The sequence below is a fragment of the Salvelinus alpinus genome, chromosome 5 (genome assembly GCF_045679555.1).
Source record: "Salvelinus alpinus chromosome 5, SLU_Salpinus.1, whole genome shotgun sequence".
NCBI classification, from domain to species: Eukaryota; Metazoa; Chordata; class Actinopteri; order Salmoniformes; family Salmonidae; genus Salvelinus; species Salvelinus alpinus.
Genome location: NC_092090.1, coordinates 18,340,336 through 18,364,305, shown reverse-complemented (window position 1 = coordinate 18,364,305; position 23,970 = coordinate 18,340,336). Strand labels below are relative to the sequence as shown.

The following is a 23,970-nucleotide window of genomic DNA, read 5'->3' as shown; positions in this document are numbered from 1 at the left end:
CTCTGAGAACATGTTTCAATAAGACTGCTACCTTAAGCAGTTGTGAACTCCAAGCACAGGTAGGACACATGGAAATTCATCTTCTTAGACATTAACCATATAAACACATTCATTTTTTATTGTGGCACGGTGCCAGTAGGATTCAAACCTATGATCTTCTGTTCTCCATCCATGGAATTAGTCCACTGCGCCACAAGGATGGCGCTATCATGCCTTGTTTTTCTTTACTCATACAAAGCAGTTCAATTTAGTCTATTCAAACAGACCCCCATTTCAAAGGAAACAAGCACTCATTAAGTTCAGGTGTGGCCAATTAGTGGGCACAGCCAACACACCTGAACACACTCAACAAGATAGAGGCTAGAGGGAGTTTTGTTGACACTGAGAACATAATGTATATGTTGTTAAATAACGTTCTTAGAACGTTCTTTGAACGTTACTAATGTTTTCTTAATGTTCTGAGAACATGACTTTAAATAGAACCCTGAGAAAACCTGCAGAAAACGTTATGCTGAAGTACTGAAATTCCCACCTAAGAAACATGGTTCTCAGAACATTATGTGCTACCAGGGTATCCCTTCACCATTCCCAGAACCTTGTGGGAAGGTTGTATGCAATATAACCACAGGACAACCATGCTCTCACCAAGCTCTAAGAAACATATGGTTCTCAGAATGTTATGTGTTAGCTGGGTACCTTACATATTGTAAAAAAACAACAACATATACCCAATATACAGTTTGTCCAGGTATATGTGGACGTTTTCAATATATGAAATGGTAGAAACAAGTAAGCTTACCAGGCAAATACTGTAAATAACAATAGAGACCACAGTGATTTCTACCACAGTGAGAATGTAGCCATTTCACAAATCATTTCCAGAGTTGCAGCCTGGATATTTTGATTGGTCACACTTTTTTTACATAGTGCCTTTTTTCACAAATAGCCATTTAAATACTTGATAACTGTTTTTGCTGGCAATTGAGTCATAAGAGATGGTTGGTGGAAGATCATTCACAAGAACTTCAGGTAAATTATCTTTGAATACGGAGTACTGATATTTAATATTCTTTAGATATGTTTTGAATTTAGTTTTGAATCTTCAATATTTTAGAATCTTGAAATGTGCTCTTGATTTTGAATTCTTGTTCATTAATAAGTGCCAAATGTTAGTATGTGGTCATACTAAAGTCAAAATAGTTACCATGTTTTTACATGGTTGTCTATGGCACTGCAATTGAAGCGATAGCTTTGGATCGACCTGTAAAACAAACCTTCTATTAAGGCAAGTCGTCCAGGTCCTGACTCCTGAGGCAGCAAAGCATCCCCAAACCATCACACTACCACCACCATGCTGACCGTTGGTATGAGGTTCTTACTGTGGATTGCAGTGTTTTGTTTTCGCCAGACACAAACGGGACCCATCTCATCTAAACAGTTATAATTTTGAATCAACTGTCCATAGAACATTCTTCCAAGGGTCTTGATGATCATCCAGGTGCTTCTTGGCAAACTTGAGTCAACTTTTTTGGACAACATGGGTTTTGGAATGGCCTAGTTGAGTTCATGTTTGAAAACCCACAAATGTCGCTGAGTTACAGCAGTTCTGCAACCAAGAGTGGGCCAAAATGCCTCCAGAGCGATTTGAGAGACTGATCAACAACAACAGGAAGCGTTTGCTTGCAGTCATTGTAGCTAAAGGTGGCACAGGCAGTTATTAAGTGTAAGGGGGCAATTACTTTTTCACACAGGGAAATAGGGTGTTGAATAACTTTGAGTTTACACATAACAAAAAGTGTTTTACTTAAAATAAGTATAATTTTTGGGGATATTTGTAAACTCAGGTTCCCTTTATCTAATATTAGGTTTTGGTTGAAGATCTGACACCATTCATGATCAAAAATATGTTTCTGAACACTTATACATTAATGTGGATGCTACCATGATTACGAATAATCATGAATGAATCGTGAATAATGATGAGTGAGAGAGTTAGAGGTGTAGGGGAGTGTATGTATGTATATTATACAATAGTATTTTCCAAACACAGTACAATGCCATCGTTGTAATGGTATAACTTGTGGTCCTGATTCTTGTGCTGCTCTGAATGGAGTGTAAGGTGTTGGGGATTGAGAAGCTATTTCATGTGTTATAATATATTAAAGATCTGTCTGAATGCACAGGACAGGTTCTTTCTTCTTTGTAATCCATTGGTGTCCTGTGAAGATATTTTATTGATTGCTGAGAAGAAAATTCTAAAGAGGATAACACAAATATTTTCACAACATGAAATTAATAAAGGGGCTGGGGAGAAGTTACCCCAGAAAAAAACATGCTTTCACAGCAAAAAATTATAGCGCCCCATATGGGGCTCTAACATGTAACATTCCACTTTGCAAGGCGGATGTTATGCCTACCCTCATCCCACATAGCGCCCAGATTCTTGAGCAATGGGACAAAACTAAGAGCGTGTGGCTGCCCTCTGGTGGACGAATTGGGAAGCCAGACGTATAACTCCCTATGACAGAAGTCAAATAACAGAGTCTGCGGCTTGGGTTACCCAGCTACACAATTTATTTTACAGTCATGTCGTTCACACACCTTTTTAAATATGGTGAATAGTATAATATTATTTACCCAACTTCTTTCCCACTAGGTATATCCCTGTCACTTACCACTACACAGCCAGCCTGAGATACGATAATCCAATAGTCTGACCCCTTCTTATGCCACGCACTCATTAGGCAAGGATCAAGTCTCAATCTCCTCCCAATCAAAAGCTGTTTCATCACCATTGGCTATCAGACATCCCTCAGAGCAAAAGATCTGGTCAACTAATAACACCTCTATTTCAACATAATGTTTGTGTAATTATGGTGAGCATCAGCATAGCACACCATAGCTGTGCTGGGTGAATTTGCTACGTTTCTTCAATGTAATCCGTTTAGGTCTCATTTTAATGTAGGGTGTCAAGGGTTCATTTCAAGTTAAATTCATGTTAGTTGAAAACAGAATCAAATATCAACCAATGTTGGAAAATGTTCTGTCTTTGCCTGGTGGCATGTTGCTTTTACCCATAGAGTTATATGCCAAGTATCTGTTGGCTAGGACCCAACAGTACAACCCCATTATACTGAACCTATCCTCAGGTGTAATTCAGTCTGAAGAGGTGGAGAAAGTCACCATACGCACAGTGTCCTCATCATCATACATTATTCATTACTACATTTAGCTAACATTAGATAATTGATACAGAGATTCTTACCTTTGCCTCGATTTGGCAGTCTCGTCCAGATCATCATGGCATTAGTAGATATTTATGATAGCCATATTAGCAGCTAATTAGCATTTAATTTTGGGGAGTAACTACAGACAAATATATTGATAAGGCACCTTGTCCTGGAGAGATTTACAAGGTTATCAAAACGTCACGCCAGGGTAAGCCTACACGAAATGCAGCCCTTATTTTAAGTGTTTCTAAAATCTCCTATGGGAAACATTGATGGTGGAAAAACGATTGGAACAGATTCCCTGTTTGACCACTAGGTTTTATGGGTATTATGGCTCATACTGTCATTCTCTATTGCCACACCTGTAGGGAATCGGAGGAACAGCCCCTGCTTGACCACTAGGTTTTATGGGTATTATGGCTCATACTGTCATTCTCTACTGCCACACCTGTAGGGAATCAGAGGAACAGCCCCTGCTTGGCAATGTAATTTCGACTGATTAAAGTCAAATCATAGGCTTTCAGCATCACCAGTCTGGTGTCCATTAGGTTAGGACACCATCAGCCTCAAGCCACCGTACACCACGTCATCGAGCCACAGTCACCTTTCACCTACCACGGCCAAAACACTGCCAAGCCAATTACAAACTCCAGACAATTACTATGTATACCATTAACACCACCCAGGTACAATACCTCAGATGAACCACGTAGAGGCACTATTCTGTTTTCTGCGATTTAACTGTATGTCTATGTAACAGTATAACTTTATGGCGTCCCCTCGCCCCGACTCGGGCGCGAACCAGGGACCCTCTGCACACATCAACAACAGTCACCCACAAAGCATCGTTACCCATCGCTCCACAAAAGCCGCGGTCCTTGCAGAGCAAGGGGAACACTACTTCAAGGTCTCAAAGCGAGTGACGTAACCGATTGAAACGCTATCAGCGAGCACCACCGCTAACTAGCTAGCCATTTCACATCCGTTACACTCACCCTCCTTTCGACCTCCTCCTTTTCCGCAGCAACCAGTGATCCGGGTCAACAGCATCAATGTAACAGTTTAACTTTATGGCGTCCCCTCGCCCATACCCGGGCGCGAACCAGGGACCCTCTGCACACATCAACAACAGTCACCCACGAAGCGTCGTTACCCATCGCTCCACAAAAGCCACGGCCCTTGCAGAGCAAGGGGAACCACTACTTCAATATTATAGGTACTCTAATATACTATAGTGATAGGTTTGGATCTATGAACTTTAAATCCTTATTTATCATTAGTTGTAATAGAGAAATGAGGGGTGCCATAGCTGAGGGGCTACACCAGAGGTTAATGATTATCTGTAGGAGAAAAGTATATGGTGGGGGCAATTAAGCTTGGAATGTACTGAGTGTAGGGAAAGCAATCACATGTGGCAGGCATTGATAAGGGGAGAGAGCCAGGGATTAGTGATGAAGGGGGTCGAGGTCAGGTCAGGTCACGTTGAGGGAGAACTTAGTATCACTAAGGACACTAAGTATCACTTACTGTCCTGCCTAGCAGTAAAGATACAATGTTTGTTCAGATGTGTAGGAGGAGACTAGGAGAAAGGGTTAAATATCAGTGATTGTGTGAAAATGTCTTTGTTTAATGCAGCTGTATTGACCCTCTGGGAAGAATAAACTTGGTTTAAGCTTTCATAGTGTCCGTCAAGATTTTACTCTGAGAATTAGAACCTAACAATAGGTACTGTAATGTTTCCAACTGTCACACCCCATCAGAACCCTAAATATAAGCCTTTCTTTACTCCATTGTTTGTAAACAATGTATTTGTGAACAATCACTATATAGCCACAAAATGTTTAAAACTATAATTTGGATCTCATGGATGGTCAGTCCTTGCAATTGCTGAGTACAGTACACACACATTAAGAGTACAGTACACACACTCAAAAGCATCAGCCAATAGTACAGTGAGTTAAAGGATTGCCATTTGATTGAGTGACAGGCACAAGCCTAAGTAGGGAGTATGTCAGGACATGCCAACTATCCGCTGCCTTAGACACTGTGAACCATCAGATCCTCCTCTCCACCATCTCAGGGTTGGGCGTCTCAGGCTCTGCTCACTCTTGGATTGAATCCTACCTGGCAGGTCGCTCCTACCAGGTGGCTGGAGAGGATCTGTGTCTGCATCACGTGCTCTCACTACTTGTGTCACCCAGGGCTCGGTTCTAGGCCCTCTCCTCTTTCTTATTACACCAAGTCACTCGGCTCTGTCATATCCTCACATGGTCTCTCCTATCATTGCTATGCTGATGACACTCAACTACACATCTCTGCGTACCTGTCAGATATCTCAGCTTGGATTTCGGCCCACCACCTCAAGTCCAACCTTGACAAGAAGGAGCAGCTCTTCCTTCTGGGGAAGGCCTGCCTGCTCCAAGACCTCTTCATCACGGTTGTCGCCCTCCCAGAGAGCAAAGAAACTTGGCGTGACCCTGGACAACACCCTGTAGCTCTGCAAACATCATAGCAGTGACTCGCTCCTGCAGGTTCATGCTCTACAATATCCTTAGAGGAACACCTTTCCTCACACATTAAATAGTGCAGGTCCTAATCCAGGCACTTGTCATCTCCTGTCTAGACTACTGCATCGCTCTGTTGGCTGTGCTCCACGCTTGTTCTAGCAAACCTCTGCAACTTATCCAGAATGCCGCAGCCCACCTGGTGTTCAACCTTCCTAACTTCTCCCATGTCACCCTGCTCCTCCACACACTCTAGTGTCTTCCAGTCAAAGCTTGCATCATCTTCAAGATCCTGGTGCTTGCCTACGGAACAGCAAGGTGAACTGCCCCTACTTAGGCTATGCTCAAACCCTACATCCAACCCGAGCCACCTCTGGTCTCTTGGCCCTTCCACCACTATGGGAGGGCCCAGTCAAAGCTCTTCTCTGTCCTGGCACCCCAATGGTGGAACAAGTTTTCACCTAAAGTCATTACACCAGAGTCCCTGCCTATCTTTCGAAAACATCTGGGACCTTACCCTATGAAGAGTATCTTACCTTAAAGAGTATCTTAAATAACTCTCATGGCGCATTCGGGCAGGTAGCATTCTCCTGGCATCCGCCAAACCCAGATTTGTCCGTCGGACTGCCAAATGGTGAAGCGTGATTCATCCCTCCAGAGAACGTGTTTACACTGCTCCAGAGTCCAATGGCGGCGAGCTTTACACCACTCCAGCCGATGCAAGGCATTGCGCATGGTGATCTTAGGCTTGTGTGCGGATGTTTGGCCATGGACACCCATTTCATGAAGCTCCCGACAAACAGTTCCTGTGCTGACGTTGCTTTCAGAGGCAGTTTGGAACTCGGTAGTCAGTGTTGCAACTGAGGACAGACTATTTTTACGTGCTACACGCTTCAGCACTCGGCGGTTGCGTTCTGTGAGCTTGTGTGGCCTACCACTTCACGGCTGAGCCGTTGTTGCTCTTAGACGTTTCCTCTTCACAATAACAGCACTTACAGTTGACCGGGGCAGCTCTAGCAGGGCAGAAATTTGACGAACTGACTTGTTGGAAAGGTGGATCCTATGACAGTGCCATGTTGAAAGTCACTGAGCTCTTCAGTAAGGCCAATGTTTGTCTATGTATGCTCAATTTTATACACCTGTCAGCAACGGTTGTGGCTGAAATAGCCAAATCCACTAATTTGAAGGGGTGTCCACATACTTTTGTATATATAGTGTAGCTATCTTATGTATGTATGGGTACAGAGATAAGCTAGTCATCAAAAAAGTATGTTAAACACTATTGTTGCACACAGAGTGCGTCCATGAAACTTATGTGACTTGTTAAGCACATTCCTCTTGAACTTATTTAGGCTTGTCATAAGAAAGGCATTGAATACTTATTGACTGAAGACATTTAAGATTTTCATTTTTAATTAATTTGTAAAAATTTCTAAAAACATAATTCCACTTCGACATTATGGGTTATTGTGTGTACACTTAGAAAAAAGCTGCTATCAGGAACCAAAAAGTGTTATTTTGCTGTCCCCATAGGAGAACCCTTTGAAGAACCCCTTTTGGTTCCAGGTATAACTATTTTGGTTCCAGGTAGAACCCTTTTGGGATCCATGTAGAACCCTTTCCACAGAGGGTTCTACATGGAACCCAAAAGAGTTCTACCCGGAACCAAAACGTGTTTTCCTATGGGGACAGCCGCAGAACCCTTTTGCAACCCTTTTTCTAAGAGTGTAAACTAGTGATACAAAATCTTTATATTTAATCCATTTTAAATTCAAGCTGTACCACAACAAAATGTGGAAAAAGTCAAGGGGTTTGAATACTTTCTGAAGGCACTGTATGTCAGGAAATGCCTAGGGAGCATGGCAGGACATGCACTCTTGAATGGTCAGGTGAGAGCTCACCTTTCTTTTGGCAAAGGATCGAGAGATTTCTTAGTTAATGTGATTGAAAGGTTAAATATACAACTCTGTCCAGTCCCCCATTAGGCCATGGTATCTGGCAAGTGGAGTAAAGGCATTTAGTTTGATGGACCGTGTCAGCAGATGCTTCGGTAGCCACTTGTAGTAGCCAGACTTTAACTTTTAACATTTATGTTGAACTATATTTTCTTGAATTCTTGTAGAAAATATTTTCTACCATCCAAGTGAACTGTAACAATGGGTCAAGCAGAAAGCCACAATGAGGAGATGGATTTGGAGCAAATTCAGGAGCTGTGTATGACTTTTATGAAGGAGTGCCCGAGCGGGGCTTTGCACCTGCATGAATTAAAACGGATCTTTGGTATACCAGCCAGCCGCGAGGAAGAGACTTTGTACATTGAGACTGTCTTCCATTCATTCGACACAAACAGGGTAAGTGAAGTGGGTAAAACATTTTTCAATCAGGAAATAATGTAATTTAAAAAAAAATCCATTCTATTCATCCATTGTGCTGTTAAAGGGACAGTTCACCCAAATTACGAAATGTAATGTTGGTTTCCTTACACTGTAAGCAGCAATCCATGCTTTGGTTTAGTTTCCCTGGCACTGTTTCCAAATGATAATCTCATGGTGCTGATATTTAAAAAAAATTGTGCATCATGTTCAAATCATCTACAGTGCCATCAGAAAGTATTTATACCCTTTGACTAATTCCACATTTTGTTGTGTTACAGCCTGAATTCAACATTGATTACATATATATTTCCTCTCACCCATCTACACACAATACCCCATAATTAAATGTTTTGAAATGTTTGCAAATATATAACTATTTAATGTACATAAGTATTCACACCCCTGAGTCAATACATGTTAGAATCACCCTTGGCAGCGATTACAGCTGTGAGTGTTTCTGGGTAAGTGTCTTAGAGCATTCCACATCTGAATTATACAATATTTGTACATTATTATTTTCAAAATGTCAAGCTCTGTCAAATCTGTTGTTGATAATTGCTAGACAACCATTTTGAAGTCTTGCAATAGATTTTCAAGCAGATTTAAGTCCAAACTGTAACTCGGCCACTCAGGAACATTCACTATCTTGGTAAGCAACTCCAGGGCAGATTTGGCCTTGTCTTTTAGGTTATCGCCCGCAGAAAGGTGAATTCATCTCCCAGAGTCTGGTATAATGCAAACTGAAACATGTTGTCCTCTAGGATTTTGCTTGTGCTTAGCTCCATTCTGTATCTTTTTTATCCTGAAAAACTCCCAGTCCTTAACAAGTACAAGCATACCCATAACATGATTCAGCCACCACTATGCTTGAAAATATGGACAGTGGTACTCAGTAATGTGTTGCATTGGATTTTCCCCAAACTTAACTTTGTATTCAGGAATTGCTTTGCCAATGTTTTGCAGTATTACTTTAGTGCCTTGTTGCAAACAGGATGCATGTTTTGGAATATTTTTATTCTGTACAGGCTTCCATCTTCTCACTCTGTCAATTAGGTTAATATTTTGGAGTAACTACAACATTATAGATACATCCTCAGTTTTCCCCCAAACCAAACATATTTAACCCTGTAACTATTTTAAAGCCGCGATTAGCCTGATAATGAAATCCCTGAATGGTTTCCTTAATCTCCGGCAACTGAGTTAGGAAGGACACCTGTATCTTTGTAGTGACGGGGTGTATTGATTTTTTAATATATTTTTTTATTTTACCTTTATTTAACTAGGCAAGTCAGTTAAGAACAAATTCTTCTTTACAATGGCGGCCTAGGAACAGTGGGTTAACTGCCTTGTTCAGGGGCAGAACGACCAATTTGTACCTTGTCAGCTCAGGGATTCGATCTAGCAACCTTTCGGTTACTGGCCCAACGCTCTAATCACTAGGCTACACCATCCAAAGTGTAATTAATAACTTCACCATGCTCAAAGGGATATTCAATGTCTGCTTTTAAAATATTTACCCATCTACTAATAGGTGCCCTTCTTTGCAAGGCATTGGAAAACCTCCCTGGTCTTTGTGGTTGAATCTGTGTTTGAAATTCACTGCTCGACTGAGGAACCTTACAGATAATTGGATGTGTGGGGTACTGAGATGAGGTAGTCATTAAAAAATCACGTTAAACACTATTATTGCAACTTATTATGAGACTTGTTAAGCATTTGTTTATTTTTAAATGAATTAGTAAAAAAATATATATATGTGATTCCCCTTTGACATTACGGGGTATTGTGTGTAAGCCAGTGACAAAAATCTCTCAATTTAATAAATTTTAAATTCAGGCTGTAACACAACAAAATGTGGAAAATGTCAAGAGGTGTGAATACTTTCTGAAGGCACAGAATAAATTACTTTGTTGAGCTTCACAATCAATTTGAGATACTTTCGATTTGGACATAATGCACGAATAATGCTAATACCGGTATCATGACATAATTTTGTAATTTGGGTGAACTATCCCTTTAATTGCATTAGCTTCAGTTATCAATATACATTCAAAAGGTAAACATGCAATAAATCCATGTATTGTTTTCACAGGATAACGCTTTGGATTTTATGGAGTATACGGCCGCTCTTCACCTGATATTGCGGGGGAATCTTGAGGATAGGTTAAAGTGGTCCTTTAAAATCTACGACAAGGACGGAAATGGCAAGTTAGACCGACAAGAGGTGAAAAACCTAATTCGGGTAAGAAATTACACATAATCTTCCTCTGCATTATGCTATTGACTGGCTGCTTCGTTTTGGCCTGCAGTTGGCTACTAGTAATTGTAGATCAGTTAGGCCAGGCTATGCACCTTCTTTTCTAAGGGTAAGAACAGCTGGACACATTGTAGTATAATCTGCAGTACTCAGTTTTCTAAATTGTATAACTTGTATAATACTTGTATAATACAGGTATTACATAAAACTAATGTTATTAGAGCAGTGCCTTAATATGCTGCAGGTCAGGGATTAGGATCAGGTGAGGGATTAGGATCAGGTCAGGAGAAGCGACTACGTGGGATGACTGGGGTTTTCACAAATCTAATTCCGTCCGTACATGTTATTGGATGAAAGGCTGGGAGGAGCAAGTGGCTTTAATACCAATTATTCTTGGGAACACCTAGCCCTGATCCTATAGCTTATCTGGTTCTGAACTGAACCAGGCTCCATGCCTAGAGGTCAGCTGAGTTCACGGCTCTGGTATTTACTGTATATATAGGAACTCAATCTTTTTCCTTTGTCAATTAAAAAGGCCTAATGTCACACTATTGTTTCAGTGTAAACATTTTTTTTCCATTTCAAAGTTGTGTTACCCCACTGATGATATGATATAGGATATATATATTATATTATAATTTTGTTACCCATCTGCCTTAAATGTTACCTTATGTGAACTCAGTAAATTAAGTTCAGATAAACAACACTAGACAAAATATTATTTCTGTCATATAAAAGTTTATACAACTTTACATTGTTCGTCAATGGGGTAAAGCCATCTTTTTATGTTGAAACCCTTTTAAATGTATACCATTTGAGATAGGCTAACTGTGTAAAAAACACTTCTGTCAAATACCAAACTGTATGTAATGAAATGTATCTCATACAATTGCAGATCATTTACAAAATCAAGCTTCATACAACTGCCATAAACATGACACCTAATGAAGTCTGTGACAGGATCTTTGAGCTGGTCGACCAAAATCATGATGGTAAGTGCCCGGTTAAGATATATTCATATATATGGCAGAACATGCATTCAAATCTCTACCAAATATACAGTACTTTCATCAAACCACCACAATGAACAATCTGTGTTCTAAGGGCTTACATGTAATGCCATCTTCCATCAGCGAGAGACAATATGCCTTTGTCACTGACCTTTACACAATGGTCAGTCTGATGTAATGGCCAGGATTAGGTAATGCTAGTGCTAATTGGTGGTCCATTTGAGGGGGACTTTGCTCTGGCATCCTCATGGTCAGGTGCTACCTGGCCCATTATACAGAGGAAAGATGGCGGTTTTGCCATTGGTTTGTTGTTTTATTTTTAATAAGCATGAATGGCTTCCTACTTTTAATAAGCATGAATGGCTTCCTACTTTTAATAAGCATGAATGGCTTCCTACTTTTAATAAGCCTGAATGGCTTCCTACTTTCTTACTAAGTTGGCACTACATCCGAGTTATGTCAGTAACCTTAACCTGAGAAAGATCTTGAATCATTGCCCACCAAAATGTATATATTTTTCCTTCTATTACAGGCCAGATTTCCTTTACTGAGTTCATGGAGGGGGCCCAGAAGGACGAGTGGGTCATGAATATGCTCAAGCTGGACGTCAACGCTAGTGGCTGGGTCATGCAGAACTGTGTAAAAATGACCTAAGCTCTCCAAACAGGGTCTCCCATCTACACAGAGAGGGGTTGTGTCCCTCAAATGGCATCTGAGTTTTGTCTAAAGATCTGGCTCTGCCTCCATGTTTGCTTGTGGTGGTTCAGGCATGGAGCACTTTCTTCCGTATCACTTCTCCTAGTTGTTCTTTTAACATGCTGTCCATGCACGTTGATGTATGTCGGAACAACAGGCGTTCTCTTTTTGAGTGCTGACCAGCTGACAGGATGGAGTCTCATTCAGCACATGACTGTCATGGCTCACTGGAACTCTGGTAGATTTCAAACAGAGTTCAAAGGTCATATTGTGTGATATGATAGTACACAGGGTCACTATCCGCAGTTTGAGTATTTACATTGCATTCAAATGTAAAAGATTATGGAATTCTATACTCAGTAATATTGTGACGATGGTTCTGAAATTATCATATTAATAATATTATGTAATCAAAATAATTATTTCACATCCTTATACTTTCAAGTACGAAGTAAGCAGCTCTTTCAAAACATTATATCAATGCAAATATCATACCGTTAGTAAGCTAAATGTGATATCATGTTATGTTACCCATATTTATTTGTCCTATTGTAATGTTTAAGGAATTTATATCACATCAGAGAACTTAGAATGGGGATATGTTATATTATTCAATGTCAAGTACTTCAAATCCTTTCGTCATACCTGTCAAAAACAACGAGGCATCACAAAAAAAGCTTTAAAAATCAATAAAAATCAGCAGAGTTTAAACTGTGAACCAAACTGTTGGCTACAGTCATGGCCAAGTTTTGAGAATGACACAAATATTAATTTTCACAAAGTTTGCTGCTTCAATGTCTTTAGATATTTTTGTCAGATGTTACTATGGAATACTGAAGTATAATTACAAACATTTCATAAGTGACAAAGGCTTTTATTGACAATTACATGAAGTTGATGCAAAAAGTCAATATTGGTGATGACCATTATTTTTAGAAAGATGTTGACCCTTCTTTTTCAAGACCTCTACCTCTTAACTTCTGGGCCACATCCTGACTGATGGCAGCCCATTCTTGCATAATCAATGCTTGGAGTTTGTCCACCCGCCTCTTGAGGATTGACCACAAGTTCTCAATGGGATTAAGGTCTGGGGAGTTTCCTGGCCATGTACCCAAAATATCAATGTTTTGTTCCCCGAGCCACTTAGTTATCACTTTTGCCTTATGGCAAGGTGCTCCATCATGATGGAAAAGGCATTTTCACCATGATGGAAAAGGCATCTTCACCTCACTGTGCATGCAGATGCACTCACACCTGCCTGCTGCCATTCCTGAGCAAGCTCTGTACTGGTGGTGCCCCGATCCCGCAGCTGAATCAACTTTAGGAGACGGTCCTGGCGCTTGCTGGACTTTCTTGGGCACCCTGAAGCCTTCTTCACAACAATTGAACCGCTCTCCTTGAAGTTCTTGATGATCCAATAAATTGTTGATTTAGGTGCAATCTTACTGGCAGCAATATCCTTGTCTGTGAAGCCCTTTTTGTGCAAAGCAATGATGACGGCACGTGTTTCCTTGCAGGTAACCATGATTGACAGAGGAAGAACAATGATTCCAAGCACCACCCTCCTTTTGAAGCTTCCAGTCTGTTATTTGAACTCAATCAGCATGACAGAGTGATCTCCAGCCTTGTCCTCGTCAACACTCACACCTGTGTTAACGAGAGAATCACTGACATGATGTCAGCTGGTCCTTTTGTGGCAGGGCTGAAATGCAGTGGAAATGTTTTTGGGGGATTCAGTTCATTTGCATGGCAAAGAGGGACTTTGCAATTAATTGCAATTCATCTGAACATTCTTCATAACATTCTGTAGTATATGCAAATTGCCATCATACAAACTGAGGTAGCAGACTTTGTGAAAATTAATATTTGTGTCATTCTCAAAACTTTTGGCCACGACTGTACCATTGTTGCAAGTTCCCAAAGAGGTTATTTTAAGTAATTAATGGTAATTTCTTTAATGTAGTCTACATTTTGGAATATCTTTACACATTTTTAAGCTTTACTATTGTCCACACATCACTATTCCACAAATTGTATTTTAGATACTTAAATCAACCCTTTGATGAATAATTAACCATTTGATTAAGAATTCACCTTTTGATCAACATCTAGTCAGCAAGTGCTGTGATATTTGATCCAAGTAATGACTAAAGATAACACAACAGATCATTCTAGATAGAACAATCCTCAAACAAAAAATATATAATTTTGAATAGAATTATGTGCATTCAACACATTTACACCAAATATCTATATTTCCATTTTGTTTAATCTAATGCAAGCATGTCCCATTAAGTGGTCTCACCATAGCAACCATTCTTTGTTTATTTATTTGACAATCGATGCACCCATCATGATAAACCACAGTCTTATTGTTGTCGCATAGTTGAGAGGTGTACCTGTAAGTAAGCATTTAATTGTACTGTGTATGTACACCATGTGTATCCTGTGCATATGACAAATAAACTGGATTTGATTTGTAAAGCCACCCAGCCATGTAGGAATACCTCAGGGAGAAAGAAGCTTTCCACTTGTATTTTCTTGGGTGGGTGTCCCAATGGAAAAACCTCCTTGCATCCATGACAAGGGTTCCCAGCATTGGTCTTCATGTAGCCTACCACTCTGGGGTATTATGCAGGTTATATGTCCAAATCAATAGTCAGAGTGGCTCAGCTGAAAACCCACATTCAAGAGGATACTGGTGGACCATTGTTTTGAACTCTTGATCCACTCTGTTACATGATACTGCGATACATAACATTTCTACGCACAAGGCATCGTTGTCTCAGAACAGAGGTTTGTTCAAACAGTAAGGCACAAGAGTCCATGCTATATCATGAATATAGACACAGGTAAATGCCGTTGTTCGTCTTGATGTGCTTATCACACCCTGATCTGTTTCACCTGTCCTTGTTATTGTCTCCAACCCCGCCAGGTGTCGCTTGTTTTCCCCAGTGTATTTATCCCTGTGTTTCCTGTCTCTCTGGGCCAGTGTATTTATCCCTGTGTTTCCTGTCTCTCTGGGCCAGTGTATTTATCCCTGTGTTTCCTGTATCTCTGTGCCAGTGTATTTATCCCTGTGTTTCCTGTCTCTCTGTGCCAGTTCGTCTTTTATGTTTCCAAGTCAACCAGTGGTTTTTCCCGTTCTCCTGCCTTTGCTATTCTCCTTTTTCTAGTCCTCCCGGTTTTGACCCTTGCCTGTTTCTGGACTCTGTACCGACCTGCATGACCATTCTACCTGCCTTGACCTCGAGCTTGTCTGCCACTCTGTACCTCCTGGACTCTGAACTGGTTTTGACCTTTTGCCTGTCCCCGACCATTCTCTTGCCTACTCCTTTTGGATTATTAAACATCTTAAACTCCAACCATCTGCCTCCTGTGTCTGCATCTGGTTCTTGCCTTGTGTCATGGTAGTGCTAGCAGAAGGCCTTTCAACCCATTTACCTGGGACTATATTCATTATAGTGTCGTGTCACGTGCCTTACTGCTTTTTAAAAAAGGGTCACAACATGCATACAAATACTGAGCAATCAGCATCGAGGATCCAATCAGCATCCAGGATCCAAACTACCCGTTTTATAACAAGAAATCACACCCAGCTGTCTGATTCTCTGTGAGGATGGAAGAGTGAGAAAGAGGGGAAGTGAGAGTGTCCAGGGTTCATGAACGGTCTTCTCTATGCTCTCCAATGTGTGTACAGTACATTCACTGTGAACCTTTGAGACGCTCCAGATGCACTGTATTGTGGACTTACCTGTGATGACTTACTGTATTACAATGTAGTTTTATACGGATTCTCTGCCGTATGTCTCTTTATCCATATGTTATACGGATTCTCTGCCGTATGTCTCTTTATCCATATGTTATACGGATTCTCTGCCGTATGTTTCTTTATCCATATGTTATATGGATTCTCTGCCGTATGTTTCTTTATCCATATGTTATACTGATTCTCTGCCGTATGTCTCTTTATCCATATGTTATACGGATTCTCTGCCGTATGTTTCTTTATCCATATGTTATACGGATTCTCTGCCGTATATTTCTTTATCCATATGTTATACGGATTCTCTGCCGTATGTTTCTTTATCCATATGTTATACGGATTCTCTGCCGTATGTTTCTTTATCCATATGTTATATGGATTCTCTGCCGTATGTTTCTTTATCCATATGTTATACTGATTCTCTGCCGTATGTCTCTTTATCCATATGTTATACGGATTCTCTGCCGTATGTTTCTTTATCCATATGTTATACGGATTCTCTGCCGTTTGTCTCTCTTTATCCATATGTTTAGGGCTGTATGTCCATATGCAGAATATAAAGTGGATTTAGGTCACCTGTAGGTTTTTGATTACTTTTATTCATATAATTAATCCCCTGTGCAATTAATGAAGGAATGTATCCTCCTAACACACACACACACAGACACGCATGCACACACACTTCCTTATGCAATGTGTTGTGAGACACCTCTGTATGCCTTTTCTGTCTGTCCGTTCACCCCCAGTCTGTTTTTTTAGGTGATTGGTTCCCCTGAGGTTAACTGTCCCCTTGGGGTCAGACTACAGTAGGTTGATAACACGGTGAAAGCTGAGTGTTCAGCTAATACTTTAACTGGATTTCACAGCTAAGGCTAATTATTACACAACACACTCACACACACAACATTTTTGTTCAGTGTCGCTGCTAAATGCATATATGGGATCTAATGACTACTTCACATTTGTTTTTCTGGAATGTAAAGTTGGAGGCTTTGCCTTGTTCATGTATCAGAGAGCACAGGTGTGAGTTACACAGTGACTTGGGACACACACCTGAAGTTAATTAAATCCACTAAGTCAATTAATATATTAACTACTGGCAAACACTCTGAAACACATATACAAAGTGCTTGCTTAGGCTATTCAGTCATCTCAAATTGTTCAATGAATGAATACACTCAATTAATCCTAGCTATTTACCCACATACCAGGTCATTGGCATGTGGTATTCAGTGTTTAATGAATATATCCATATGCTTAAACATGAATCTACTCAGGTCGCTCTTGCAAAATAGATGTATTCCAATGAGACTGCCCTGGATTTAAACTAAGGTTGAATAAATACCAAGCAAATTAAGCTTCATGGTAGCTTTGGTGACTTGTCTGATAAAGAGCAGAGGCAAATTTGGAGTGGGCAACATAAGGCTAATTAAATGACTTAGACTTTGTGGTCTGAGTAGGCTATACCCTCTTAGAAAAGGATTATTCGGCTGTCCAGATAAGACAACCCTTTGAAGAACCCTTTTTGGTTCCAGATAGAATCATTTTGGTTCTAGGTATAACCCTTTTGAGTGTGGAGGGTCATCGGTTGACTTCACCAGTCATTAATATTGGTGAATTGTTAAATAATCCCCTCAAATATCCAAAGAATGGAATAGTACCTTATCTAACACGGGTTTTGACGCTTGATGCATCTTGATTTGTTCCCGCCTGTCTTGATTGGATTGCTTTATAACGGATCTAAAATATCGCCAAATGTTGCAATGTTGGGTTAATCCTCAAACTCATTGACATGGGCGCAACCCTGGTGTGTGGTCTCTGAGCGTGTTGAATTAATGGCTGTGGTAGATGACTTTACCATCGTTTTGAAATCGATTCAAGTTATTCATTGAAACTTCATAGAGTACCTTTAAAGGACTTGGATCTGCTCAACCATGGGTCAGTCGCACAGTGAGCTAGACGACGAGGTGGCCCTCACACATATCCAGGAACTCTACCGAAAGTTCGCCAGTGAGTGTCCCAGTGGCAACCTGCATTTACACAAATTCAAGAAAATCTGGAATTAACAGTGATTCGATAGAGGGTTCCGCATACATGGACAACGTGTTTCGATCGTTTGATGCAAACCATGTACGTTTTTAGGTACCTCTGTACTGATTTATTAAGCTAAGCAGCTTCAGAGGAAGGGATCATGGACATCAGTAGGCTAGTAGACTTTGTCAGAAGCTGAGACAGTTGTATATTATAAAACGAGTCATTAATTGTGATAATATCTTGGTTATATAGCCTATAGAAACACAACATTAAAGATATGAATTAAAGGTAAGCAGGTAGCCTAGCTGTTAAGAGCTTTGGACCAGTAACCGAAAGGTCGCTAGCCTGGTTCAATCCCCCAGCCGGTGATATGTATGTTGATGTGCCCTTGAGCAAGGCACTTAACCCTAATAGCAACTGCAAGTTGCTCTGGATAAGTGGCTCAAATATAAATGACTAAAATGTAAACGTCTGCCCTGGCTTCTACGCACATTCTGTTTTGGATTTCCCCGCGCGCTGTCCGTGGTCCTGAAACGCTCAACTACGTAACAACGTCACACAGAGATTCTCACCTACATCACATTCATTGGTGTTTAGTTTATTTAATTCCTTGTTTTTCCCTCTAAAATTATTATTTATTTATTTTGTCCATAGGACAACACACTAGACTTTATGGGGTATGTGGCAGCAGTGCACCTCGTTCTTAGAGGAAAGCTCGAGGACCGACTTCAAATTTTATGACAGAGATGGAAACGGACACCTTGACAAAAAGGAGCTAAAACAAGTTGTCAAAGTACGTGTATAGGGGTTTCATGTTTAGATGTGTTTTTTAAATTATTATTTTGAAGTACCCTGAAGCTAAACAGCGGTGTATGCTGCCAGAGATCCTCTCTGAACATGATGTATGTAAACAATATACTGTGTATGATCCTCTCATCAAATTGAGATGCCTTAACATTTTCCCATGATAATTGTACTCCTTTTTAATGAACTGTGCATACCAAAACCATATAACCAGCAAGCCTAATTATATGCAGGGATATGACACTATACATTTGATATGATATGACATGCAGCATATTGAGCCATAAAAAACACCTTTGTGTGTAGTGTACCATCATCTGCTTCAATCTAGACTAAATGTGTGTATGGACCCTGTTTCCACTCACCATAGTAAATTCATTTTCTCATGTCTTCCTCTCTCTGCAGATCATCTACAATATCAAGAGGCATGGGAACCCATCTGAAACAGAGAACCTGACCCCTGATCAAATCACTGACCGGATCTTTGACCTGGTGGATAAGAATAAAGATAGTAAGTCTATACATGTGAGGTGTCTGTCTATCATTAGAAATGTAGTATCTGTATTTGTGCAACATACTCATTACATTGTGGGTGTAGTAAGGTAATGCTAAACATTTCAGCAAGGCAAATGAAGGTGTATGCGCAGAGCCAGCAATGTTGAGATGACGAGAGTGCAAACATTTGTTCGCACCATTGGTGTGTGTGGCCAAAGAACTCTATTTTAATGTCATCTGACCATAGCACCACCGGGAGTTTGCTAAACGGCATTGGCACTTGGATCGGAACTGGCGATATGGTCATATGACACGAAAATAAAGGTATTTGGCCTCGCTCACCAGCGGTGGGTTTGGCCTTCGAAAGTACAATGCATCTGCAGAAAATACCTCATCCCTACTGTAAAATATGGTGGTGGATCTTTTATGTTATGGGGCTATTGATATTCCACTGGTCCTGGGGAACTTTAAGGTTAACGGCATCATGAACTTTACCAAGTACCAGAACATTTTAGCCAAAAACCTGGTTGCCTCTGCCAGACTAAAACTTAGCTGCATGTGGATGTTCCAGGAAGACAATAACCCCAAGCACACATCAACATCCACAAAGAAGTGCTTAATTGACCACAAAAATCAACATTTTGCAATGGCCATCTCAGTCTCCGGACTTGAACCCCATTGAAAACCTGTGGTTTAAATTGAAGAGGGCAGTCTATAAGTGCAGATGAAGGATATCAAGGATCTGGAAGGATTCTGTATGGAGGAATGGTCTAAGATCCTTCCCAATGTGTTCTCCAACTCATAGTTTTTGTCATTGAAAAAGACTCAATGGCGTTATCCTCTCAAAGATGAGGTATTGAAAGGTTTTGAAAACAGGGGTGTGAATAATTAAGACCCCTACCTTGTTGAGAAAAGAATATTGCTTGTTAAACTAAATTGCTTTCTCTGAGCAATTGTATTAAAATAATATAATTTACAAAATGTTCTCTAGCATACAATCTAGCTCAGTATTTGAATTATTTATTTTATACAGTAATTTTTGCTCACTTTTATCGAGGGTGTCAATCATTAAGGTACCGACTGCATATATAAACTGAGTGTACAAAACATTAAGAACACTTGCTCTTTTCATGACATAGCTTTCATCTGGTCAGTCTATGATCCCTTTTTGATGTCACTTGTTAAATCAACTTCAATCAATGTAGATGAAGGGAAGGAGACAGGTTAAAGAAAGATTTTTAAGCCTTAAGACAATTGAGACATGGCTTGTGTGGTTTGTGTCAAAATCTGCAACACTGCTGGGTTTTTCAAGCTCAGTGGTTTCCCGTGTATGAAGAATGGTCCACCACCCAAAGACATCCAGCCAACTTGACACAACTGTGGGAAGCATTGGAGTATTAGGTACACCCATCTAGTACCGGGTCGGATCCCCCTTTGCCTCCAGAACAGCCTGAATTCTTCAGGGCATGGAAACATTGCTCAATCGGTACTAAGGGACCTAACATGTGCCAGGAAAACATTCCCCACACCACTACACCACTGCCACCAGCCTGTACCGTTGACACCAGCGCAGGATGAGGCCATGGACTCATGCTGCTTACGCCAATTCCTTACGCCAAATCCTGATCCCTGTTCCTGTAGCATCAGCATGATGCTACAGGAACAGGGATTCATCGGACTAGGCAAAGTTTTTCCACTCCTCAATTGTCCAGTGTTGGTGATGGCGTGTCCACTGGAGCGTCTTCTTGTTATTAGCTGATAGGAGTAGAACCCGGTGTGGTCATCTGCTGCAGTAGCCCATCCGTGACAAGGACCGTTCTGCACACCACTGTTGTACTGTGCCGTTATTTTTCTGTTTGTGGCCTGCCTTTTAGCTTGCACGATTCTGGCCATTCTCCTTCGACCTCTCATCAACGAGCTGTTTTCGCCCACATGACTGCCACTGACTGGTTGTTTTTCACACCATTCTTGGTAAACCTTAGACACTGTTGTGCGTGAAAAGCCCAGGAGGCCGTCCGTTTCTGAGATACTGGAACCGGCGTGCCTGGCACCGACGATCATACCACGCTCAAAGTCCCTTAGGTCACTTGTTTTGCCCATTCTAATGTTCAATCAAACAATAAGCTCAGAAAACTTGGGGGGCCAAATTAAACCATGGCCCGCGGGCCGCCAGTTGGGGAACCCTGCACTACGCCGTATGCACGTCTGGAGATCTGAGAGGATTTGACAGGTGTACGTAATATGTTCAAAAGGTCTAGGTGTAAGTTTCCCCATATTGCTTATACCAATCAAATCCTTTCAGATCTCCACAAGTGCATACGGCGTAGGGTCTAAGAGTCCATTTGGAATTTGGCCTGACCGGACACTTGACACATGTCAGCATATGTGTTGCATGTGCACTTCAGACACCTTGTGAGTGGAATAGGGTTTCTAAATCCCCTCCTTTGGTGAAATGTTTCCCTCAGCATTCTTAAAACCAGGGTAGGAAACCAGCTCCTTGAGGCCTGATTAGCTATCTTGGCTAATGGTCCCTGTCAAAACAACAATGAGAAAGGATAAGGTTTTTAGCTGAATAGTCTAAAGAGCTGAAGGCCTAAGGCCTCAGTGAGGAATAGGCATGGGTCATGTTCAGATAATATTTCCAGGTTTCACTCTGTTTCCGACCATTTTTGTCCGGTTCCGTGACTGGTGAACAGGACCCTGGCCTACCACTTACCAGCCACTCAGTTTCAAAGACCAGGAGATGAACAAGGGAAGCAACTGAGGCTTACTATGTAAGAAGAGGTTTAGAGCTTTGACAATGTGTGAGCTACCGATCTCATATAAGGTAACTTTTGAAACAATCCATAGGGTATCCACTTTTTCCCAGCTTCGTATGAGTGTCTGTCTTCAGTACAGTCTTTCTGTGTGTTTGTGTCATTGTTATTTTATTGTGTTTAGGAGCCACCTTGTTTGTGTATCCTGAAAATGTTTCACATGCAATATCCTTAATGTCTATAATACTGTATATCTGTAGTAGTAAATTCATAAAAATAAACATTCTTCGATATTGCTATGAAGTTGAAGATTTAATGGCAAGTGAGATTCTGGCCACATTCAGTGTACCCAAACAGCAGCATATTCCCGTTACATGATTGGCTCTTATTCCTGGGTTAAAAGTATAAACTAAGCAACAAATATTTATGGTAAGAAAAGTAAGAATGCTGTCTTAAGCTCTTTCAAGTTTAAAGAGAGGCATTACACTGATGGCCATTACACAGGTTCAAATGTCCTACCAAAGCTGACCAACAAGGAAGAGAAGGGCAAATCAGCCAATCAAGAGCTTGGGACATTAAGGTTCCATCTGCATTTTAGTCTAAATGTAGTTATTGACATAGGTTTGTTCTGTTCAATGTTCAATAGTACTCTATATATGGAGAGATTATCTCAGAATCCTTTTTTTGCAGTTAAAACTTCATAGTCACAAGCTCTCGTAATGACACACATTTACTTTTAAAAGTCAAATATAAAACATGAACACAATTATCAAAAATATAATGCAATTATAACAAATGTATATCAGCTGCAAAAATATAAACAATGGAGACATAGGTTCTTGTTGAGTGTGTGGTTATAAGAGAAATTACATGGTAACGGAATTATGCTGAGACTCCAATTTTTCACTTTAATGCCAAACAAAAAACAATGATTTCAAAGCTGAACAAAACATACAACTATGCACAATGACTACTTTGACCAATTTATACAGTAAATAATAATAATATATTTAGTGGAAGAATTGCAGATGCTATATTTGGTAGCAGAATTACAGTTTAATCTCCCTGTTTTATTATGTTACCAAACTTTGTATCTGCACAGTTCTTCCTGTTAATGTGTTTTTGTAAAATTGTTAAAATTAGTCATTGTGCATAGAGCTCTATGGTTTGTTAAAAAGATACCTTGGGATTTTGGCAATGAAGACCTTAATCTACTTCCCCAGAGCCAGATGCTATTTTTTATGTCTCTACCACAGGAGGTTGGTGGCACCTTAATTGGGGAGGACGGGCTCGTGGTAATGGCTGGAGTGGAAAAGGTGGAATGGTATTAAATCCATCAAACATGGTTTCCATGTGTTTGATGTCATTCCATTTGCTCCATTCCGGCCATTATTATGAGCCGTCCTCCCGTTAGCAGCCTCCACATCCAGTATGAAGGAAGTTAGAGGTAGTTTCATGAGCCGTCACTAACTGGCGTTAGCGCAATGACTGGAAGTCAATAGTATTTACTAGCATGCTATCAGTTACCATAGACTTCCAGTCATTGCTCCAACGCTAGTTAGCAATTGTGCTAATGAGAGACAAATGGTATCCACGAGTTTATCTGACTCTGGGGAAGTAAAGGGCTTCATTGCCAAAATCCTGAAGTATCCCTTTAAACTTTGAAAATCAATGGGTTTTGTTCAGTATACATTTTAAAGAAAATAAATCACAGTCTCAGTATAGGACAATTGTAGACTCCATCAATTTGGAATCAAATTCTTGAAAATCATAACATTTTAAATTGTTAAAATTACTGAAGATCTACAGACTTCAGGGTTGATTTATTTCCTCCAACTTGAATTGACCGATTTTACACGGCATTAAAAAACCTTAAAAGTTGGACCCTAGAAACCTAGATAAGCTCCCAAGTGGCGCAGCGGTCTAAGGAACTGCATTTCAGTGTTAGAGGCGTCACTGGTTCGAATCCAGGCTGTATCACAACCGGCCGTGATTGGGATCCAAAAGAGCGGTGCACAATTGGCTCAACGTCGTCCGTGTTTG

General features: G+C 40.5%; 1 protein-coding gene and 1 pseudogene across 1 annotated transcript; both read left to right on the top strand.

Annotated features, from left to right (window-relative positions):
- Positions 1-7,890: 7,890 nt before the first annotated feature.
- Positions 7,891-12,030, top strand: guca1g (guanylate cyclase activator 1g). The gene is made up of 4 exons (XM_071400226.1): positions 7,891-8,085; positions 10,202-10,351; positions 11,262-11,358; positions 11,909-12,030. Exons 1-4 carry the CDS (start codon positions 7,891-7,893, stop codon positions 12,028-12,030), a joined length of 564 nt encoding a protein of 187 aa, XP_071256327.1.
- A 3,661-nt stretch (positions 12,031-15,691) lies between these two features.
- On the top strand, positions 15,692-20,023 carry LOC139575263 (guanylyl cyclase-activating protein 2-like; annotated as a pseudogene).
- Positions 20,024-23,970: the final 3,947 nt, after the last annotated feature.

Bases quoted from the DNA above. Each gene is read 5' to 3' on its own strand.
- guca1g (XM_071400226.1), top strand. From the start codon at position 7,891: ATGGGTCAAGCAGAAAGCCACAATGAGGAGATGGATTTGGAGCAAATT. The intron at 8,086-10,201 runs GTAAGTGAAGTG...TTGTTTTCACAG, and splicing joins ATTCATTCGACACAAACAGG to GATAACGCTTTGGATTTTAT. The intron at 10,352-11,261 runs GTAAGAAATTAC...ATACAATTGCAG, and splicing joins AGGTGAAAAACCTAATTCGG to ATCATTTACAAAATCAAGCT.